The following is an 18894-nucleotide window of genomic DNA, read 5'->3' on the forward strand; positions in this document are numbered from 1 at the left end:
CTCAAGTTTCTACTGAATTCTCTCGGCACCACCCACCAATCTCCCACCTCTGGCTTCAACTTCCTTCCCTGTCCAACGCGCACCCCTGGGTCAATCACTTCATCAGTATCACTGTCAGGGTCTTGACTTCCTCTGCCTCTGGTGGGAAAACTCTCCAACCCTGGGCACCCCCCCACCAACCTGCCTGCCTGCTGCTGCCCTAGACTGCCTCTGCTGAGCTCAGCTGGAAAAAGCCCCAGCCCAAGAAGTCTGGTGCTTCCACAAACCCCCTCTTCCCAACTCTCTCTGAACTGTTAGTAGAGCCCTTGCCTCAACTTAGCAACTATTTCACATTTTTTACAAACTCTTCAATCCTCTATCCCACCACCTCCCCTCCCCCACTGCAGCACTCAACCTAGTCTCCCACTTCTCAGGGAAATTGAAAGCTCTCTAGAAGGTACCCCTACCTCCCTACTCACAGCTGCTGACTTACCTGTCTCCATGCTCACCCACTCTTCTGTCTCAGGGTAAAGAGTTTCCTCCCCCGAGGAATTTGGCTTTTTTTTCCCTTCACCACCTGAGCTCTGGGTCTCATCCCCGACCCTGTCCCCCTGACCTCTGGGTCCCATCCCCCTCCCTGTCCGCCTAAGCTCTGGGGTCTCATCCCCTACACTATCCCCCTGACCTCTGGGTCCCATCCCCCTCCTGTCCCCCTAAGCTCTGGGTCTCATCCTCCACCCTGTCTCCCTGAGCTCTGGGTCCCATTCTCCTCCCTATTCTCTGAGCTCTGGGTCTGATCCCCCACCCTGTCCCCCTTGTGCTCTGGGTCCCACCCCCTCCCTGTCCCCCTGACTTCTGGGTCCCATTCTCCTCCCTGTCCCCCTGACCTCTGGGTCCCATTCTCTTCCCTGTCCCCCTGAGCTCTGGGTCTCATCCCCTGCTCTGTCCCCCTGAGCTCTGGGTCTCATCCCCTGCCCTGTCTCCTGACCTCTGGGCCCCATCCCCCCTACCCCATCCACATCTGCATCCCCACCCCTGCTCCCATCCTCCTCACCCAGGTCACTATCATCTCTTGCCTGGGCTATGACAATAGCGCCTAGTCAACCTCCCCATACCCACCTTTGTCCTGATTATCTACACTGATGCCACAGTGATCCTCCCTGAACATAAATCTGATTGTCACAGCCCTATTTAAAACCCCTCTCTTGTTACCCAGAGCTCTCAGAACAAGCCAAAATCCTGACCTTGGCCTGTAAGGGCCTGCAAGATCTGCCCTGGCCCCAGCCCTAGCTGCCACCCCCCCCCGCCCCACTACCACCACCATTCCATGTCAGACCACACCAGCATCTGTCAGCTCTTCCATGCACTTTGCTCCCTCAGGCCTCAGGGCCTTTACCCATGCTGTTCCCTCTGCCTGGAACACCCCTCCCTCCCTTCTCCTTGTCAGTCCAAGCTCATCTCAAGCATCTGGTCCCCAGCCGAGCCAGGAGGTTTTGCCCTCATGAGGGAGAGCACTCGGCCCTTGTGCTCCTCTCCTTGGTAGCCCTCATCACTGAAGCATGATTACAGATGATGCTTTGTCCCCCACTGCAAGCTCCAGAGGGTCAGGGCTCTGTTTGCTCACCATTGTCTCCCCAGTGCCTGGCGCGATGCCTGGTGCATAGCAGCTGCTTGGTTAACATTTGTTGGACAATGCCTAAGTAAAGGAAAGTTTGTGGCCACCACAATAATCGCTGCAAGTCTGATTGGGCTGCTCCTCAGGGGTTCCCGTTGCCTTCAGAGTAAACTCCTTAGCCCGATATACAAGATCTTTTGTGATCTGATCTCTGTCTATCTCATCTCTTGTCACGTGTGCCATGTGCTCCAGCCAATATGATCTGCTTAGGAGTCCCTGAAAGTACCCCACTGGCTCAACCCTCAGTGCCTTTGCACGAACTCAGCTAGCTCTGTGCTTTGTCCTAGCACTTCTCGGGCTTTCTTCACTTCACAAATTTCTACTTATCCTTCAGGACTCAATTCTGGCATCTCCTCCTTTGGGGAGCCCCCCGACCCCCCATGCTCCTCTCACCTGCTCAATTGCTCCCTCAGCCCCACGGATCTCCTGCTTGTCATCCTGCTCTGGGGTTGTTTGCTGGCTTGTCTCTCTCTCTCCTACTAGGCTGTGAGCTCTTGGGAGAGAAATCTGGGGTTTTGGTCATTTCTTAGCTCACTGCCCAAGACAGTTAATGTTTGGTAAATGTGAGCCCCTTCACTTCTGTTCCCTACCCCTCCCAATTCCTTTAAAACTGTGCCACACAGCTCTATCCATGAAGCTAAAAACTGGAAGCTACTCAAACAGTCATCAACAGGAAAAGATATAAATTGTGGAACATTCATATAATGAAATACCACACAGCAATGAAAAGAATGAACTACTGCCGCGCACAACGGCACGTGAATCCCAGCAGCATAATGTTGAGCAGAAGCCAGATCCCAAAGAAAAGCCAAGTGCTGTGGTTTTGATTCCAACTCACCACGACCCCATTTGTTTCAGAGTAGAACTGTGTTCCATACGGTTTTCAATGGCTGTGACCCTTCAAAAATAGACTGCCAGGGCTTTCTTCTGAGGCACATCTGGGCGAGTCTGAACAGCTAACCTTTCAGTTAGTAGACAAATCCTTAACTGTCTGTGCCACTCAGGTATTCCTAAGCCCAAAAGATGACCTTGCATTTTACGAAGGTCAAAAACAAGCAAAGGATTTCATGATGATAGAGGCCAGCAGGTATTTATCTCGGAGTGGGAAGATGGACTGGGAGGGGGCCTAAGGGAGCCTCTGGGGGCTGGAAATATTATCTCAATCTGGGTGGTGGTCACACAGTTGTGTACACATGTAAAGTTCATCAAGCTGTACTTTTTGTGCATTTTAGAGTAGGCAACCAATCATGGGGATGGTGTAGGACCGGGTGGTGTTTTGTTCTATTGTATATTAGGGTGACCATGAGTTGGAGCCAGCTCAATGGCAGTTAACAACTTTACCTCAAATTTTTTAAGTGACACAATTTTGCAGTAAGTCATCATGGATGACAAACCACCTGTGTCTGAGAGCCACTAACTGCTACAGGATCCCCTGAATTTATGTGGCCATGCTGAGGTCCAGAGAGGGTGAACCACTCAGCCAGAGTCACCTAGTACGTCTGTGGGGAGCACACTCTGCGGAGAGAACTATATGTTCTGCTTTTCCTATGCAACTGTAGACTCCTTGGGAGCAGGCTCTGTCTTTGTGTCTGTTGCTTCAGGTATTGGTGGGAGGCTCTCTCCTCCTGATAACTCTTTGCTGCTGAGGTGGTGAAACATGGCAGCAACGTGATCACCAAGAGCACAAAATCTAAGGGCAAGATTCTGTACCTGTGTAATCTTAACCTTCCTGTATGGAGGTTTCTTCAAAATGTGGATAATAATAGTATCTACCTCGTTAATGTTGTTAGAGGATTAAATGAGTGACTAAGTATAAGTTCATAGAACAGTGCCTGGCTCCGAGCAAGTGCTATGTGTTTGCTACGATGCCCACTATTAGAGGAAAACCCAGTCAGACAGATCAGAGTTAAACCCTGTTCCTCAACAACTGGCTGTGTTACTTCAGGTAAGTTGATCAACCTCTCTGAGTCACCATCTCATCTGTTAAATAGAGATGATAATACCTATCCATCATTATGAAAGCAAAATAATACATGCAACGCACCTGACACCTGCCTTGAGTTCCTTGTGTGCAGGGACCATGTCTTATCCATCACTCTCATCCACATCCTGGCACAGGACCCAGCACTGGGAGCTGCTCTATGGCTAGGAAAAGGTAATCCCTTCCCACCTACCCTTTTCCAGCCTCCTCTGCTTCTGGTGCTAGCAGACAGCAGCATCTAGTGGACAGTTCTGGAACAGTAGCCTGGCCAAGTCCCCATTCGTCAAGCTGCTGTGTCAAAAAAAAAAACAACCGGTTGCCATCAGACTATTTCCACTCATAGCAACCCTATAGGACTGAGTAGAACTACCCCCTAGGGTTTCCAAGAAATGGCTGGTAGAGTCTAACTGCCGGGCTTTTGGTTCGCAGACGAGCTATTAATCACCGCGCCACTAGGGCTCCAGCTGCTGTGCAGTCCTTTAAATAAACTTTCTTATATATACATCTTGCGTTGGACAAGTATTCATTAGTGCATGCATGTGAAGAATACTAAGCCAGGACCTGAAAATATGAAGTGATATATGCAATATGGCTGTAGAGGGATACAAGAAAAAAATCACAGATAATTATAACGTCATCAATACCCTAACTTTTTATCTTAAATTAAAGCAAATATGAATACTATGTATGGTCATTTAGGCATTACCTTTTCTCAGAAAGGTTTCACAACTGCAGGAGTGATTTTGAAGTGGCTGTTTTGTGTCAACGACCCTCATTTAAGGCCAAGACAATGAAAGGAAGCTTAGGTCAGAAAGGTGACTCTCCCGAGGGGAGCCTGGTTTAGCTGCCCACGTTCTCCATAGGGAGAGGGGAGCCAGAAGTGTTTGGCTCCAAAGCCCATATTCTTTCCATCACACTCCACTGCCCCTGTCTCCCCAGACGTAAAAGGTACCATGGATCACATCCAACCAAGGGACTTAAAGAAGGCTTCGTGGAATAGGTGGTAGCATTTTAAAGGGGCTTTGGAAAATGAAGGTGGAGACAATGGCAAGTGGCTGAGGAAGGAATGGACTTCCAGCGTGGTGGACCATATGGTGCATAAAGTGAAACGATGGGGATAAGACTGGGCAGGAGGGTCAGGACTGAGTGTTGCCCTTAGCTGCTGTAGAGTCAGTCCCAACTTACGGCAATCCAATGCACAGGTTTTCATTGGCAGATTTTGGGAAGTAGATCACAAATCCCTTCTTTCTAGTCTGCCTTGGTCTGAAAGCTCCCCTGAAACCTGTTCAGTACCACAGCTATACACAAGCCTCCACAGACAGACAAGTGGTGGCTCCACTTGAGGATCATTCGCTGGGAATCAAACCTAGGTCCCCCATACACACACATACGAAAGTGAGAATTCTATCACTGAACCGCCACTGCCCTCTAGGGCCCCGGATAACAGGCCAAAGAGATTGCATTGAATAAAATCAAAGAGCCCACTGAATAAGAAGGTAACCGGATCTGAGAGAATCAGAGAAAAAACAGAGATTCAGAAACTAGTTAGGTGGCTACTGCAACAGCCCAAACTAGAGGTGGTGGGCACCAGAACCACCATGAAGGATGGAAAGAAGAGGAAGCAGAAGACACAGGAGAGACTCTTGGAGAGAGACTAGGAGACCCTGGTGAGCGTCCAGCAGTGTCACAGGCCAAGAAGAGGTCCAAGCTATTGGATTTGTGGTTGAGGGTTGTCATGGGTGACCCTGGAAAAAGCAGTTTCGGGGGGCAGAAGTCAGGCCACAAATATTTAAGGGGCAAAAGGCAGCAGGTGTAGGGGCTGCTGAGGCTCTAGGGAACAGGGAGGTGAGCAGGCTGATTCTAGGATGAGGAAAGGGAGGCGCCTGGGGAGCAAAATGTAAGGAGGCACTTGCTGTCAGGGTCGTTCTTGTGGCCTTGATGAGGAGGGGCCAAGTTATGGGGGGGGCGGTGATCATGACAGGAAACCCCCTGAGACTAGAGGAAAAGAGATAGCCCAGTAAAAGAACGCAGAGACCCAGATAGAAACTAAGACCCTGCAAACTGTACTCCCTAAGTGCACACAGTGGCCAGGCAGAGCCACAAGGACACAGAGGACGAGAGGATAGGAAGAAGGATGTACACTGACCATCTGGGAGAGGGTACTGAGGATGTGGAGAGAGCCGCCCACCTGCAGAGTGCCAAGGAAGCCAGGAAGAGAGGGAGGGAGCGACTCCCTGAGGGAGAGGGAGTCACAGCATCATGGAGGTCAGCCTGGAAAAGCACCAGACTCCGCCCTTCCCCAGGCTGCACCAATTCAGGAAATTGGTGGCCCCAGTTCCAGAGAGGGTGCACCACACACCAATCCCACACACCCTAGAAAGGTTTCTTCTCCCAGGAAGTCTGGGCAAGTTCCTTCCTTTCTGAGACTGAGTTTCTGTAGAGGATTGAAAGGTGGCCCCCCCAAAAACAAGTCAGCATCCTAACATCCAGAACCCGTGAATCTAAAGCATGTTTACAGATGTCATTAAGTTAAGGATCTTGAGATCACCCTGGATTTACCAGGTGAGCCCTAAATCCAATGACAAGTGTCCTCGACAACAGAGACATAAGTGATAAGAGGTTATGTGAAGAGAGGCAGAGATTGGAGTTTTGTAGCCACAAGCCGAGAACACCTGGAAGCCGGCAGACGCAAGGAAGGATTCTTCCTTAGAGCCTTTGGAGGGAGCACAGCCCTGCCAACACCTTGATTTTGGACTTCTGGCCTCCAGAACTGGTAGAGAATACATTTCCGTTATTTTCAGCCAACGTAATTTGTACCACAGCCCTAGGAAACTAAGAGTTTCCTATTCTGTAAAATAACTAAAAAGTTTCTAGGGATGCTTCCAGCCCTGAGATTCTCCATTCCACAAGGAGGGAGTCCCAGGTTTGGCCAAAAGGTGTGTTTAACTCATCACCCACCCCTTCCACGTTGAGGTTTAACACTTTCACTGCGGAGGGGGCGGGGAGGGGAAAACCAAATCAACGGCTTCACCTTCTGCCCCTCAGAGAAGAGGGAGACTTCGAAAAGAGTATTTATGACCCCCCACTCCTTCCTCCTTCTCCCAGAGCTCAAGCCATCCCGCCCCCCAGCTCCAGGCAGGTCGAAAGGGCCAAAGTTGACCCAGACCACATTACTAGAAGCAAGGAGCTTTTTAAAAACGGAGTCCGCCTTTCCGAAAGTCTCCTCACAAGCATCACCTCCTCTTAAAAGCTATTCTTCTCCCATCCCTCACATCTGCCTTCTTCCCCTCTTCTCCGTTCTTGGGGGGCAAGATAAGAAGGATGCCCCCAAGCACAGCAGTAGAAAGCACTCTCTCACCCCTCCTTCCCTCCTCCCCACAACACAGCTGGAGGGGGGAGGGGAGGTCAGCAAGGATCATAAAGGCCAGATGTTGAGGAGAGAGACCGAGTGAAGTACCTAACCCACGCCCACCCACCCCGCCCCCAACCCTCATCCCCAGCGAAAGAAAAATTAAAGGAGACAGCTTTTAAAACAAACAAAACTTTTGTGGTCCAAAACAGTTTCTCTCGAGAATCTGCTCTATACAAACAATAACAACTTTTTACAAAGCATTTTCACAGAAAAGGAGACAAGTCCTTCCCCAGTGTCGTATATGGGAATTGTTCCTCCCTTGCCCCATTTTGGGGGGAAAGGGGAGAATATTCACTAGTGTAGGCAAAAAGGTCACTGGGTCCTTCAATTGCTAAGCAGGTCAGCAACCCCCAGCTTCCCCTCACACCTATATACTTAGAATCTCCCAAACGGGCTGAGTTAACCTCCTCTGACCTCACCTGGGTGGAGGAGAAAGGGGCTCCACCCCTCCTTGACTTTAGGGGATCTTATTTGCCTGAGGGCAAAGTTCAGGCCTATTTCTCCCCTCCCCCCAGAAAACAGAACCTCTGGCTCCAAACATAATCCCCTGACCCTGCCCCCTTCGGATCCATCAGATCCCTGACAACTCCCGAAATGCCTAAGGCCTAGAGAGGAAGCAGAAGGTACTTCACCCTAGTTCCCACCCAAACCCCAACTTTGCCCCTTCATAAAACCCCACTGGGCCCTTGTGGTTAGGCCAAGAGCAGAAAAGCCCATCCGCATAAAGCAGCTAATTTTGCCTCTGCCCTTTCAGAGGGCTGAGCTCAGGTGCCCAAGATGTGGACCTAGGCCTGTCCTCTACCTTCACCCCCCACCCCACTCTGGTCTATAAATCGGTGCAGAAGAGCTCGAAAGGCAACTTGTTTGGTCTGATTTTATTGATCTCTTCCAGCTTCCATTACTTTCCCTGGGACAGTCTCTTGCCCCTTCTCCAGGCAAAGTCTACACTTTCGGAGGGGTGAGGGAGGCTCAGCCCTGTCTCAGCTAATCAGTTTTCCTCTGAGGAGTAAACTGAGGAGAGGGGGTCTGATTCCTCAAGGGGGTGGCTCTCTTTCACCCATACCTTATAAACCAAAAGCAAATGAGGGAACATTGCCGGGGAGACTCCAAAACTGGACCAAAGTGATAGGGAGGTGGCTAAGACTGAAGATCCCGCCAACTAGGGGTCACCTGAATTTGGGAGCCCTAGGATTTAGGATGGGAACAGGACGGTGGTAGTTCCCCCTTGCCTCCTCCCCCATTAGGCTCTGGGAGCGCTGAGGAAGGCCTGAGGGGAGTGAAGGGTTAAAGGCCTGGATGGTGGGGGTGGGGGATGCCCCCAGGGAGCTGCCAATCACCTCCCCACCCCCACCACAGACCCCTCATCCTTAGGCTTGGCCACAGAAACAACCGGTTTGTCCATCCCCAAAGTCACTCTCTCTCTCTCTTTTTTTTTTTTTTTTTTTGGTCTTTAAGCTGTGGCCTCCTTTACTCCCCCTGAGGTGGAGGCCTTGCCCCCAGAGATCCAAGCTGGAAGAAGGGAGGGAATGGAATCACTAAGCCCTTCTTGGTTAAGCCTTCTCTCGGCTCCAGCTCTGGGTCCCTCTCCAAAGGATGGGGGAGGGGGTGTCACTTCATAACTTAGGTGCTTGAAAATCACTGTCATTTGAGGTCCCTCTGCCCAAAGCTATAAAACGTAAGGGAAGGGGACCGGTAAAACGTGAGACCCAGGCTCTCTCCTCGCGCCCTCAGTTTGGCAGTGGCCCCGACTTTCCCCCCTTAGCAGAAGAAGTTCCACGCTCAGAGTTTCTCCAAATTGATCCCCCAGAATTTGAGGCCGGGGGGCTCAGGGACAGCGGGACCCCCCATCTGCCACCTCCACAGCGGGTGGGCAGGCGGGGGCTTAGAGTCTCCCTGCACTCGAAGCGAGGACGCCGGCCCCAAGTCTCCGTCCTCCCCCACCACCAGGGCCGGGGGGCAAGGGAAGCAGTCCAGGAGGCTGAAGGTGCTCGCGGTGGGGAGCGTCGGGGCCGGGCGGCGGGGCTGCGCGGGGCGCGGGGGAGGCGGCGGCCGCCGGCGCTTCTTGGCGGCTCCCCGGGCGGGCCCTTTCGCAGGCTGCCGCTCGGGCCCCCGACGCAAGCTCGGCGTGTCCAGGGCGAAGCCCTTCGCATAGCACCACAGTTTCGACCGGCGGATCAGACGATCGAAATGTTCCTGGCGGAGGTCGCCGGGCGCGGTCGGAGCTCCGCTGGCCGTCGAGGGGCTCGTGGCGGCGGCCTCGGAGGCGGCGGGCGGCGGGTTTTCGTCGACTGCGGCCGGCGGGCCCGACAGGCGCGGCTGCGGCACGGGCCCTGGACCCGCAGCCTCGGTGGAGAGGCCCGCAGGTGGCGGCGGAGGCCGGGGAGCGGGCTCCTGAGGCGGGCTGGCGGCGCGGCCGGGCTGGGACTCGAGCCCCGGGGCTGGCCTAGCTGGAGCTGGGGCGGAGCTGGCCGGCGGTTCCCGAGAGCGCCGGGGAGCCGGGCCGCCGGCCGGAGGTGCGCAGGAGCGAGCGCCGAAGTGCGGGAAACGGCCTCCGCCCTCTTCCTCCTCGCAGCGGCCCCGGGCCACGGCGACCGCGGCATCCTCGCCGGCCGGGGAGCTCGGTTCGCCGCACGGGCCGGCCTGTCCCCCGAGGTGCTTCAGGCCATCCGGGAACCAGCCGCCGGCGCACAGGGGGGCGTGAGGGCCCAGCAGCACGGGGGCCCTCGGCGCCAGCTCCCCAGGCTCCAGGCCCAGAGGGGGCGCCCGGGGCTTGGCAAGGGCGCAGAAGGCGAGGGCACGCAGGCACAGCGGCGAGAACTCCTGGGTCCCCCGACGCGGCTTCCGGGGCGCGGGGGAACAGGGCGACCCTCGCGGGGACGCCGGCACTGAGAGGCGGGGTGCGGGGCACAGTGTCTCCATGGAGCCGCTTGGGGGGGTGCCCACTGGGGGGGCCCTGGTCCCAGCGGCGGGATGCCCTGTCTGCCCGGAGTCCCCGCGGGCGAGGGGAACATCGCCCCCCGTCGACGGGGAGGTCTCTGCTCACGCCCTCCCCCCCGGGGCGCAACCCGGGGCCACGGGCTCTGGCTCCCTCCTCGATCTCGTCACGCGGCCCTCCTCGCGGCCGGACTCCTGGGTCCCTGCGAGTCCCGGCGCGGTCTGCCGCCCTTCCTGCCGTGCGTTCCCGGCGCAGCCTCGGCGGGAACCCCTCTCGAGTGGCCCGGAGCGCAGAGGCTGGGGAAACAAAGCGGCCGGCGGCCGCGGGAGGCGGGAAGGACCCCGGGCCCGGCACCCAGTGCCCGGGCCCAAGCGGCGGGGAGGGCGCCTTCCGCCCGCTCTGCTCCTTTCTTCCCCGCTGGCTCCCGGAGACCGCGTTATAGAGAACTGCCCCCTCGCTGCCCCAATACCAGCGCCGGGGCCGCGAGCCCGCGGCTGATTGGGCCGCACTGCCCGTGACGTCATCCCGGACCCCACCCCGCCGGCGGCACCGCCCCCGTCCCCATTCTGCACACAGACACACACACGTGGACCCGGCGCTGCCGCGGCTGGGAGGGAGACAGGAGAGAGCTTGCGCCGGTAGGATCGCGAGGGGTAAAAGGTGCGGCTGCACGTGGCGCGGCGGCGTCCAGGGATTGAGTCGTCGACTCATTTACTCGAAAGCAACTCATCTTTCCTTTAGCAGTCGCAGTTTTTACATCTGTAAAATGGGAACGTTCATAACTGCCCTGTTGGAGCTAATGGAGCTCCATGTACCAGCATAGATGAATCTCAAAAACAACGTTGAGGGAAAAGATAAAATGAAGCTGTGGTTGTCGATGAGCTTTGCACAGCAGGGACTCCCGCGGGCAGGGACTCTACCTCCCTGTTCCCGGCCCTAGAACTATGCCGAGCACACAACAAGAGCACACAGCGGGCGCAAAAAAATGTCTGTTGAATGAGTAGTTAGGGATTCAGTAAGTGTGTGCAAAATGAACAAAGAAAAAGATAAATTCGCAGGAGGGGGTAGTATTACTGTTGTTGTTAGTTGCCATCCACTCATTTCCAACTCAAGTATTATTATTATTTATAGAAAGAAGATAAACTTCCTATTTCCATTTCTCAGGACCTATTTCCATTTCTCTGATGCAGTTTCTAAACGTCCCGCCTCTTGACCATATTTCCAGGGGGAGGGTCTCTCATTCTAACCCTCTCAAATTCCAAGACGCCGCCCTCTGAGGCCTGAGCTGCCAAAATGAGTTGAGGAAGCCAGAGAAGAGAACACGAAGGCCTTCACTCTCGTCTTCCCCAAGGCAAGTAAAGCAAAGAAAAAGTGAATTCCCAGTAAAATCCTGATAAGGCAGGACTCCTCTCCCCAGCACATTCTATTCCCTTTCCCTGCTTTAGTTCCTGCAGAGCTTACTCTTATATGAAAGTCTATGAATGTATTTATTTCCTATGTCTCCCACTAGAAATGAACTGATGGGGGTCTTGTCTTAATCACAGCTGCATTCCCTCTGCCTAGAACAGTCCCGGACATAATAGGTGCTCAATAAACATTTTTAAATAAATAATGAATGAATCCTCGAATTATTTCTCTTTTGATTAGGTTATTGGCATATGGCTGCCTCCTATCCCCAGGTATATATGGAGAGGTTGGTATGATGGCTGGAGTAAGGGTGCAGAAGGATACTGGGGAGTCAGAGAGAGATGAATGTCTCATTCTGGGGCTGGAGCAAGACAGAGTTTCTGTAAGGGCAAGAACGATGCAGCTTGTATCTTGGTCCTCTGGGCGGTGACAACAGAGGCATTGTTTTCCTTCATGTCACCAAGTAACATCTGGAAGAAAAGGATGAAGAGGGCCTGCCTCCCCCACCTTCCTTTCCCAGAGGCCAGAGGCAAAGCCCCCAAGGCGGGGCTCAGGTGTGAGGAATGAGGGTGTGTGGTGTTCCATTGCTCAGAATACCCACACCCTGGCATCTCCTGCAGAAGAGGTCCCCCGGGCAGCTGGTGGCGGGGAGTTCCTGGGCTCCTGTTTGGTCACCTAGCTGAGCTGGGTTTAGAGTCCTGAGTTCCCAACTGCCCCAAGAGCCCTGACGCCACCCTCCACACACACCCTTTCCACCTGAGAAAAGTTCTGGAAGGATGATGATCTTCACGGCTGTCTCCTCTGGGGAAGAGTGCTGACAACTCTTACTCTGAGACAGCAGCACCTGATTCCTTTTGCTTGTGGGGCTGAGGGGCATCCGCTTCAATCGGCTCGGTTTGGCTCCGTATCAGCCTCTTTGTGGCTGAGTTGCCTGGGGAGAGGGTTCGGGCCCCATCTGCATGAACCTGGACAAGGTAATTCCTTTTATCCCAGAGAGGCTCATTTACATTTGCATTCTCGTGCCTCCAAGGTGCCGACACAACTAGAAAGCACCCAAGAAACTTTTCAGTATGAATAAAGGAGTGAATATTACCTAACAATCAAGATCAATAGTCTCTTCCTTCTCCGACTCCGAAAGCCACCAGCCCACCAAATCTGAGTTTAGGAACTTTATTGAGGGGCCATTACTTTGGGAGTCATTCACTGCAGAAGGAATTCCCTCTGCCTCCACCTTCTTCTTTCCTCCCTCTAATCAGGCACCCCAGAATATACCTAGGATGGGAAAGTACTTTGTGGGCACCGAAACAATTTACAAACAGTAGGGATTATGGTAGTATGAATAACTAAAAAACTAAAAGCCCCACAGCTGTACAACCCTGGGTAGGTCACCTACACATTCTGAGCTTCTATGTCCCCATCAGCGAAAAGGGGACCACACTGACTTCTTTAACGTAGTCACAAGGGTTGAAACATGATTTACTTGCTCCGGCTTGCCGGGCTGTTGCAATTCCCTTTACTCCCAGTAGAGGGCCCCAGACCCCGTCCTCAGCCTATGGGCCGGAGAGGCAACACCCTTCTCAGGAACCTCTCCTCTCCTAGGGAGAAAAAAAGGGGCAAGACTGGATGCTGGGTCCCGTGTGATGCCTCAGGGAATGAGGGGTAGGTAGGGCCCCTTGGAGCTGGGAGAGGGACTTGAAGGAAAAGGTGGCTGTGGGATGAGCTGACTGGGCAGCAGGAGGCAGCAAGCAGCACAAACACCCAAGGTTTCTTGGGTTCCTTTCTTGGAGCCTCTCTGGGATAAGAGGAATTACCTTGTTCGTGCAGATGGGGCCCGAACCCCCTCCCCAGGCAACTCAGCCACAAAGAGGCTGATACGGAGCCGAGCCGAGCCATCACCTCTCTGAGTGACCTTGGGCAGCTCTCTCTCTCTCTCTCTGAGCCTCTAATTCCCCTCACTGAAAGGTGACATGGTTTCTAAGGACAGCCTGAAGCTCTGTGGCTGATCCCCAACCTACTCCCCAGGGTGGAAAGAGCCTGAAACTCCCATCAAGTCCTAGAAGAGGTAACTCCACCCATCCCCAACAAACTCTTGATTTCCCCCCAAAAGCCTGTCTCAACATGCATGATCTAACCCCTGCCTCTCTCTCCCACATCATCTCGTGCTCCATTCTCCCTCTCTCACATTGCTTCAGCCAAATTGAACCTCTTTCAGTTTCTGCAATCCACCAAACTCTTGCCTGCCTCAGGGCCTTTGCACCAGCTGTGTCTCTAATTCTTCACATGGCCTGTTCAATTTCTCCTCCTCAGAGAGCCCTACCTGACAACTAGTCTAATATAGGAACCCCTGCTATTCTTCTCCACAGCTTACAACTATTTAGTTTGCAACTAAGGTACAGTCTCCTTGAGAGCAAGGATCACTGCTGCCTGATGCCCAGCAGTGTCTGATGCAAAGTAAACATTCAACAAATATGTTTAAATAAACGCATGAATGAAGGACAATGGCTCTGTTCTAAGCACTTTATGTTATACTAACTCACTTAACCCCCATAGCAATTCTATATTTTTTTAATTTTACATACATATATAACCCATTTTAAATGTCCAATTCAATGATTTTTAGTAAATTTACCAAGCTGTACAACCATTACCACAATCCAATTTTAAAACATTTCCTAAAAGATCCCTCACCCCCACTCACAGTAACTTCCCTTTCCCACCCCCAACCCCAGGTGACTACTGTAGTTTACTTTCTGTCTTCATAGATTTGCCTTTTCTGGACATTTGATACAAATGGAATTATATAATAGGTGGTCTTTTCCATCCAGCTTCTTTCACTTAGCATGTTTTTGAAGTTTATCCATGCTGTATTGTATGTTAGTATTCTGTTCCTTTTTATTGCTAGTAGTATTCCATTACATGGACATGCCACATTTTGTTTATCCAATCACATTTGGGTTGTTTCCACTTTTTGGCTATTATGAGTAACGCTATTATGAACACTGGCATACAAGTCCTTCTGTGAACATATGTTCTCATTTCTCTTGAGTAGATACCTAAGAGTGGAATTACTGGGTCATATGGTAAATTTACATTTAACTTTAAGAAATTGTCAAACTGACTGCCCCATTTTACATTCCCACTAGCAGTGCATGAGGATTCTGGTTTCACATGGTAGATACTCTTAGTATTTCATTTTATAAGTGAGGAAACTAAAGGTCAGAGAAGTTAAGTGACTTGCCTAAGGTCACACAGCTAGCAAGTGGGAGAATCAGGACTCAACCCAGGCAACTGTGTCCCAAGTCCGCTTTATTACCATGAGTCTGCCCCCCACCATGCTGCATCTAAGAGGGAATCCATTTCTCAACCATCACCATTTTTGCCTTTTTTGCTTCCAGAACTCCCTGAGTCTGACTCTGTTGCTACCCAGCAGAGCTCCATCATTCCTTAACTGACACCTAAACTTTGCTCTACCTCTTCTAGAAATTTGCAGCCAGGGCTCATAACTTAAGTTCTGTATTCAGATGGGTCTTACCATATTCTGGACTCATCATTTTGCCAGCTGTGACACTTTGGGGCAAGTTATTAACCTCTGGAAGTTCTGGTTTCCTCATCTGTAAAACAGGAGTAACTATAGCATCTTCCTTCATGCAATTAAGAAAAAAAAAGTTTTATTATGGAAAATTTCAAACCTAAACAAAAGAGTTTAATGAACCTCTGTGTACCCAACACCCAGCTTTAAAATACATATCAACTCATGACCTATCTTGTTTCATCTTCATCTCTATTCATTTCTTCCCTGACTCTTTCTTTTTGTTTTAACCAACTTTATTGTATGATTTACATACAATCAAAATGTACACTTTAAGTGCACAGCTCAAATAGTTTTGATAAATGAATACACCCTCATAACCACCATAAATAAAACACAAAACATACCCCTTATTATTTTGAAGCAAATCCCAGATATCATATCATTCCTAAATATTTCAGGATGTATTTCTACAAAATGAGGACTCTTTAAAAATAAACATAACCTCAATGTTATTATTAAACCTAAAAGAACTGACATCGTCCTTTAACATCAAGTAGCCAGTCAGTGCTCCAATTTCCAATTATATATATATTTTTTCTTTACAATTTTCTTAGTTTATTTGAACTAGAACCCAAATAAGGACTGCAAATGGTTGCTATGTCTCTTAACTCCCTGTGGGGCATCCCACTCTGCACACATGGGCTTGCCCTGAGTCAGAATCGGTTCGATTGCCATGAACATCAACAACTCCAACAGAAAAACTTCTAAACCCCTGATAAAAACTAATGATCAAAAGCCAAATCTTCCCTTGACTCCATAGGCTTCAGCTCCCATCCCTCTCTCCTCCCCTTTCACAGTCAAACTTCCCCAAAGAGCTGTCTACACACATCGTCTTCCTTTTCTCACTTCCGCTTAGTCCTCAACCCACTTCCATCTGCTTCCACCCCCACTCACCACTGAAATAGCTCTCACTGTGGTCCCAATGGCCTTGACATCATCGAAACTGGCAGAATCCTGTCAACCCTCCTGTCTTGACCTCTCAGCAGCATTCCACATGGTTGGCCACTTCCTCTTTCTAGAAATTCTCTAGTCCCTTGCCTTCTGGGCACCACACTCTCCTGCGCCCTCTTGCCTCACTGGCTGCTTTCTCTTAGTCTCCAGCACAGGCTCAACCTCCCCTCCTCAGCCTAAACTATTGGGGTTCCTCAAGGCTCAGTACAGAACTTCTCTCTTCTCTCTTCTCTATCTGGACACTTCTATACCCACTCTGTAATTACCATTTATCCCTGTGGGGCTTGGCCCACACCTCTCCTCTCAGCTCTAACCAAGACACCCACTGCCCACTCAGCGTCTACCTCAGGCATTTCAAAAACTCTGCAAACTCAACCTGTCCAAAGCCATCAGCACCGCCTCCTCTGCCACACAGCCTACTTCCAGTGACTCTATTCCAATGTTTGGCTCTTTCACCCACCCACCCACTTCCACATCCAGAAACCCAGGAGTCATCCTGGCATCTCCTAGTCAGGATCTCAGCTATGTCATTATTATACCCCATGACTGCTCCCCACCTCCACCCTGCACCACCCCACCCTGGACCACTGTGATTGCTCCTAAGTAGGCCCCCACAGCCCACTGTGGTGTCCACACAGCAGCCGGAGTTGTCTTTCTAAGCCTTAAATTGGATCATGTTATCCCTGTTCAAAACCTTTTAATGGCTTCCCATTGCTTCGGGATAAAGACTGAAATACTTAGCTCACATCTGGCAACCCTACCCACAGGTCTTCCTGGGCACAGGGGAGCAGGTTTCCTCATCTTCAAGTCCCCTGTGCTGCCCTCTCCCTTCAGTCTCTCAGATCTTCTTGAATCCCTAAAGCAACAAGCTCCCTCCCCTCCTCTCGCTCCCTTAGCACACACTGTTCCTTCAGACTGCAAACTCCTCCCACCCTCACTCCCACCCCGCCTCTCCCCCTCCCGCTTCTGTGCCTGACTAACACCCACTCTATTCAGAGCTCCAGTTCTCCCTTCTGAGGGAGAAGCGCTCCCCACCCCTCCAGACTCTGACAGCCAGCTTCCACCACTACCCCCTCAAGAACTGTGTCCCTTTCCTTCAAACTAGTTTTACCCATTTGTTATTACTCATTTATTAGTGTGATCATCTGATTTTTCATCTTTCTCCTACCACACTCTGTTTCCTGGGGGCAGGGACCACATTGGATCTTAGTTCAGTGGCTGACACAGAGTTGGCACTCAAAGATGTTTGTTTCTTTTTTTAATTTTTATTGTCCAAGATGTTTTTAAAGGTCTTTTTTATTATGCACATTTTCAAACATAGAGAAAAGTAGATAGATAGGTAGACAGCACCTCAAGTTGATTCCAACTCATGGCAATCCTATGTGCAACAGAAGGAAATGCTGCCCAGTCCTGTGTCATCCTCACAATGGCCAGCATGTTTGAGTCTATTGTTGTGGCTACTATGCCAATTCATCTCACTGAGGGTCTCCCTTGCCCTCCTTGGCCCTCTATTTCAGCAAATATGATGTCCTTCTCCAGTGATTGTTCCCTCCTGATGATGTGTCCAAAGCAAGTGAGTCAGACAATGCTCTGTTGTGATCCATAAGATTTTCTTTGGCTAATTTTTGGAGGTAGATTGCCAGGTCTTTCTTCCTAGTCTGTCCATTATGGGTGCCCTTGCTGGTATTTAAAATACTGGTAACATAGCTTTCAGCATCACAGCAACACACGTGCCACCACAGTAAGACAAACTGAAAGATGGGGAGTGGTTGGGAAAAGCAGAGAGCAGTAAAACAAACTCCCACATACCAATTTTCTAGATTAAATAATTATTAACATATTAGCATATTTACTATTTTTACTGTTATATTTAAAAGTAACTTAGACTTTGCAGGACAATTGAGTCCTAAATACCTCCGGATGTTTTCTTCCTTATGACAATATCATTAGCGCACCTCACAAAATTAACAATTCCTTAAAATCATATAATATCCAGTCTATATGGAAATTTCCATAATTGTCCCCCCCCAATTTTTTTTTAACATTTGTTTTATTTCAATCAAGATCTAAATAAGGTCTGCATGCTGCATTTGGATAAGTCTCTCAAGTCTCATTTAAATCTACAGTAACCTGTTTCCCCCATGCCATCGACTTGTTGAATGACTAAAACATTTTACGTAAATTACAGACATCCATGTCCCACCTTCTAGATTTCTCTGATTGCTTCCTCATGGTGGTGTTTACCCTCTATTTCCTGTAAACTGGAAATTAGATCTACAGGCTTGATTAGATTCAGGTTGACTGTTCTGGCAAGAACATTCCGTGGGTGCTACTTCTGGCTGTTTATGGCACTACATCAGGGTGTCTTCAATGCCTGGAGTTCCACCATTAGTGATGCTAATGCAGATTGGTGGCTCTAGCTGGTGACAGCTCCAGCTTTATACTGAAGATGGATTTTCTTCCTTTAGGACCAGCAAGTAATCTGTGGGGAGACTTTGGAATGATCATGTTTTTAATAAATGAATGGAGGAGGGTAGCGTGACTCAACGGTGGGGAGGACAGTGGGTGGAACCAGAACTCAAAGGCTAAGTGCCTCCTCGATAAGACATTTGAACTTTATCCTGTAAGATGAGGGAGTAAGGACCACTTTTAAGCCTGGGAAACATATGTTCAGGATTGGGAAGGAGGAAGGGTGGGGAAGCAAGAAGAGAACAGGAAAAGTACCATTTACTGAATGCTTAATTTGAACTCAGCTCTATGTTAGGCAGGAGTTGTGGGTGGTGAAAATGGTTAAGTGGTCTACAGCTAACCAAAGGTGGCAGTTCGAACATACCCAGGGGAAAAAAAAAAAAACAAACAGTTGCTGTTGAGTTGATGACCCTAAAGGACAGAGTAAAACTGCCCCACAGGGTTTGCAATGAGAGCCTGGTGGATTTAAACTGCTGACCTTTTGGTTAGCAGC

General features: G+C 50.6%; 1 protein-coding gene across 1 annotated transcript; it reads right to left on the minus strand.

The window, feature by feature from the left end:
* Positions 1-7713: 7713 nt before the first annotated feature.
* Positions 7714-10404, minus strand: EPOP (elongin BC and polycomb repressive complex 2 associated protein). The gene has a single exon (XM_049859836.1). It carries the CDS (start codon positions 9964-9966, stop codon positions 8827-8829), a length of 1140 nt encoding a protein of 379 aa, XP_049715793.1. The 5' UTR covers positions 9967-10404; the 3' UTR covers positions 7714-8826.
* Positions 10405-18894: the final 8490 nt, after the last annotated feature.

This window comes from Elephas maximus, chromosome 19 (genome assembly GCF_024166365.1).
Source record: "Elephas maximus indicus isolate mEleMax1 chromosome 19, mEleMax1 primary haplotype, whole genome shotgun sequence".
Classification (NCBI taxonomy): Eukaryota; Metazoa; Chordata; class Mammalia; order Proboscidea; family Elephantidae; genus Elephas; species Elephas maximus.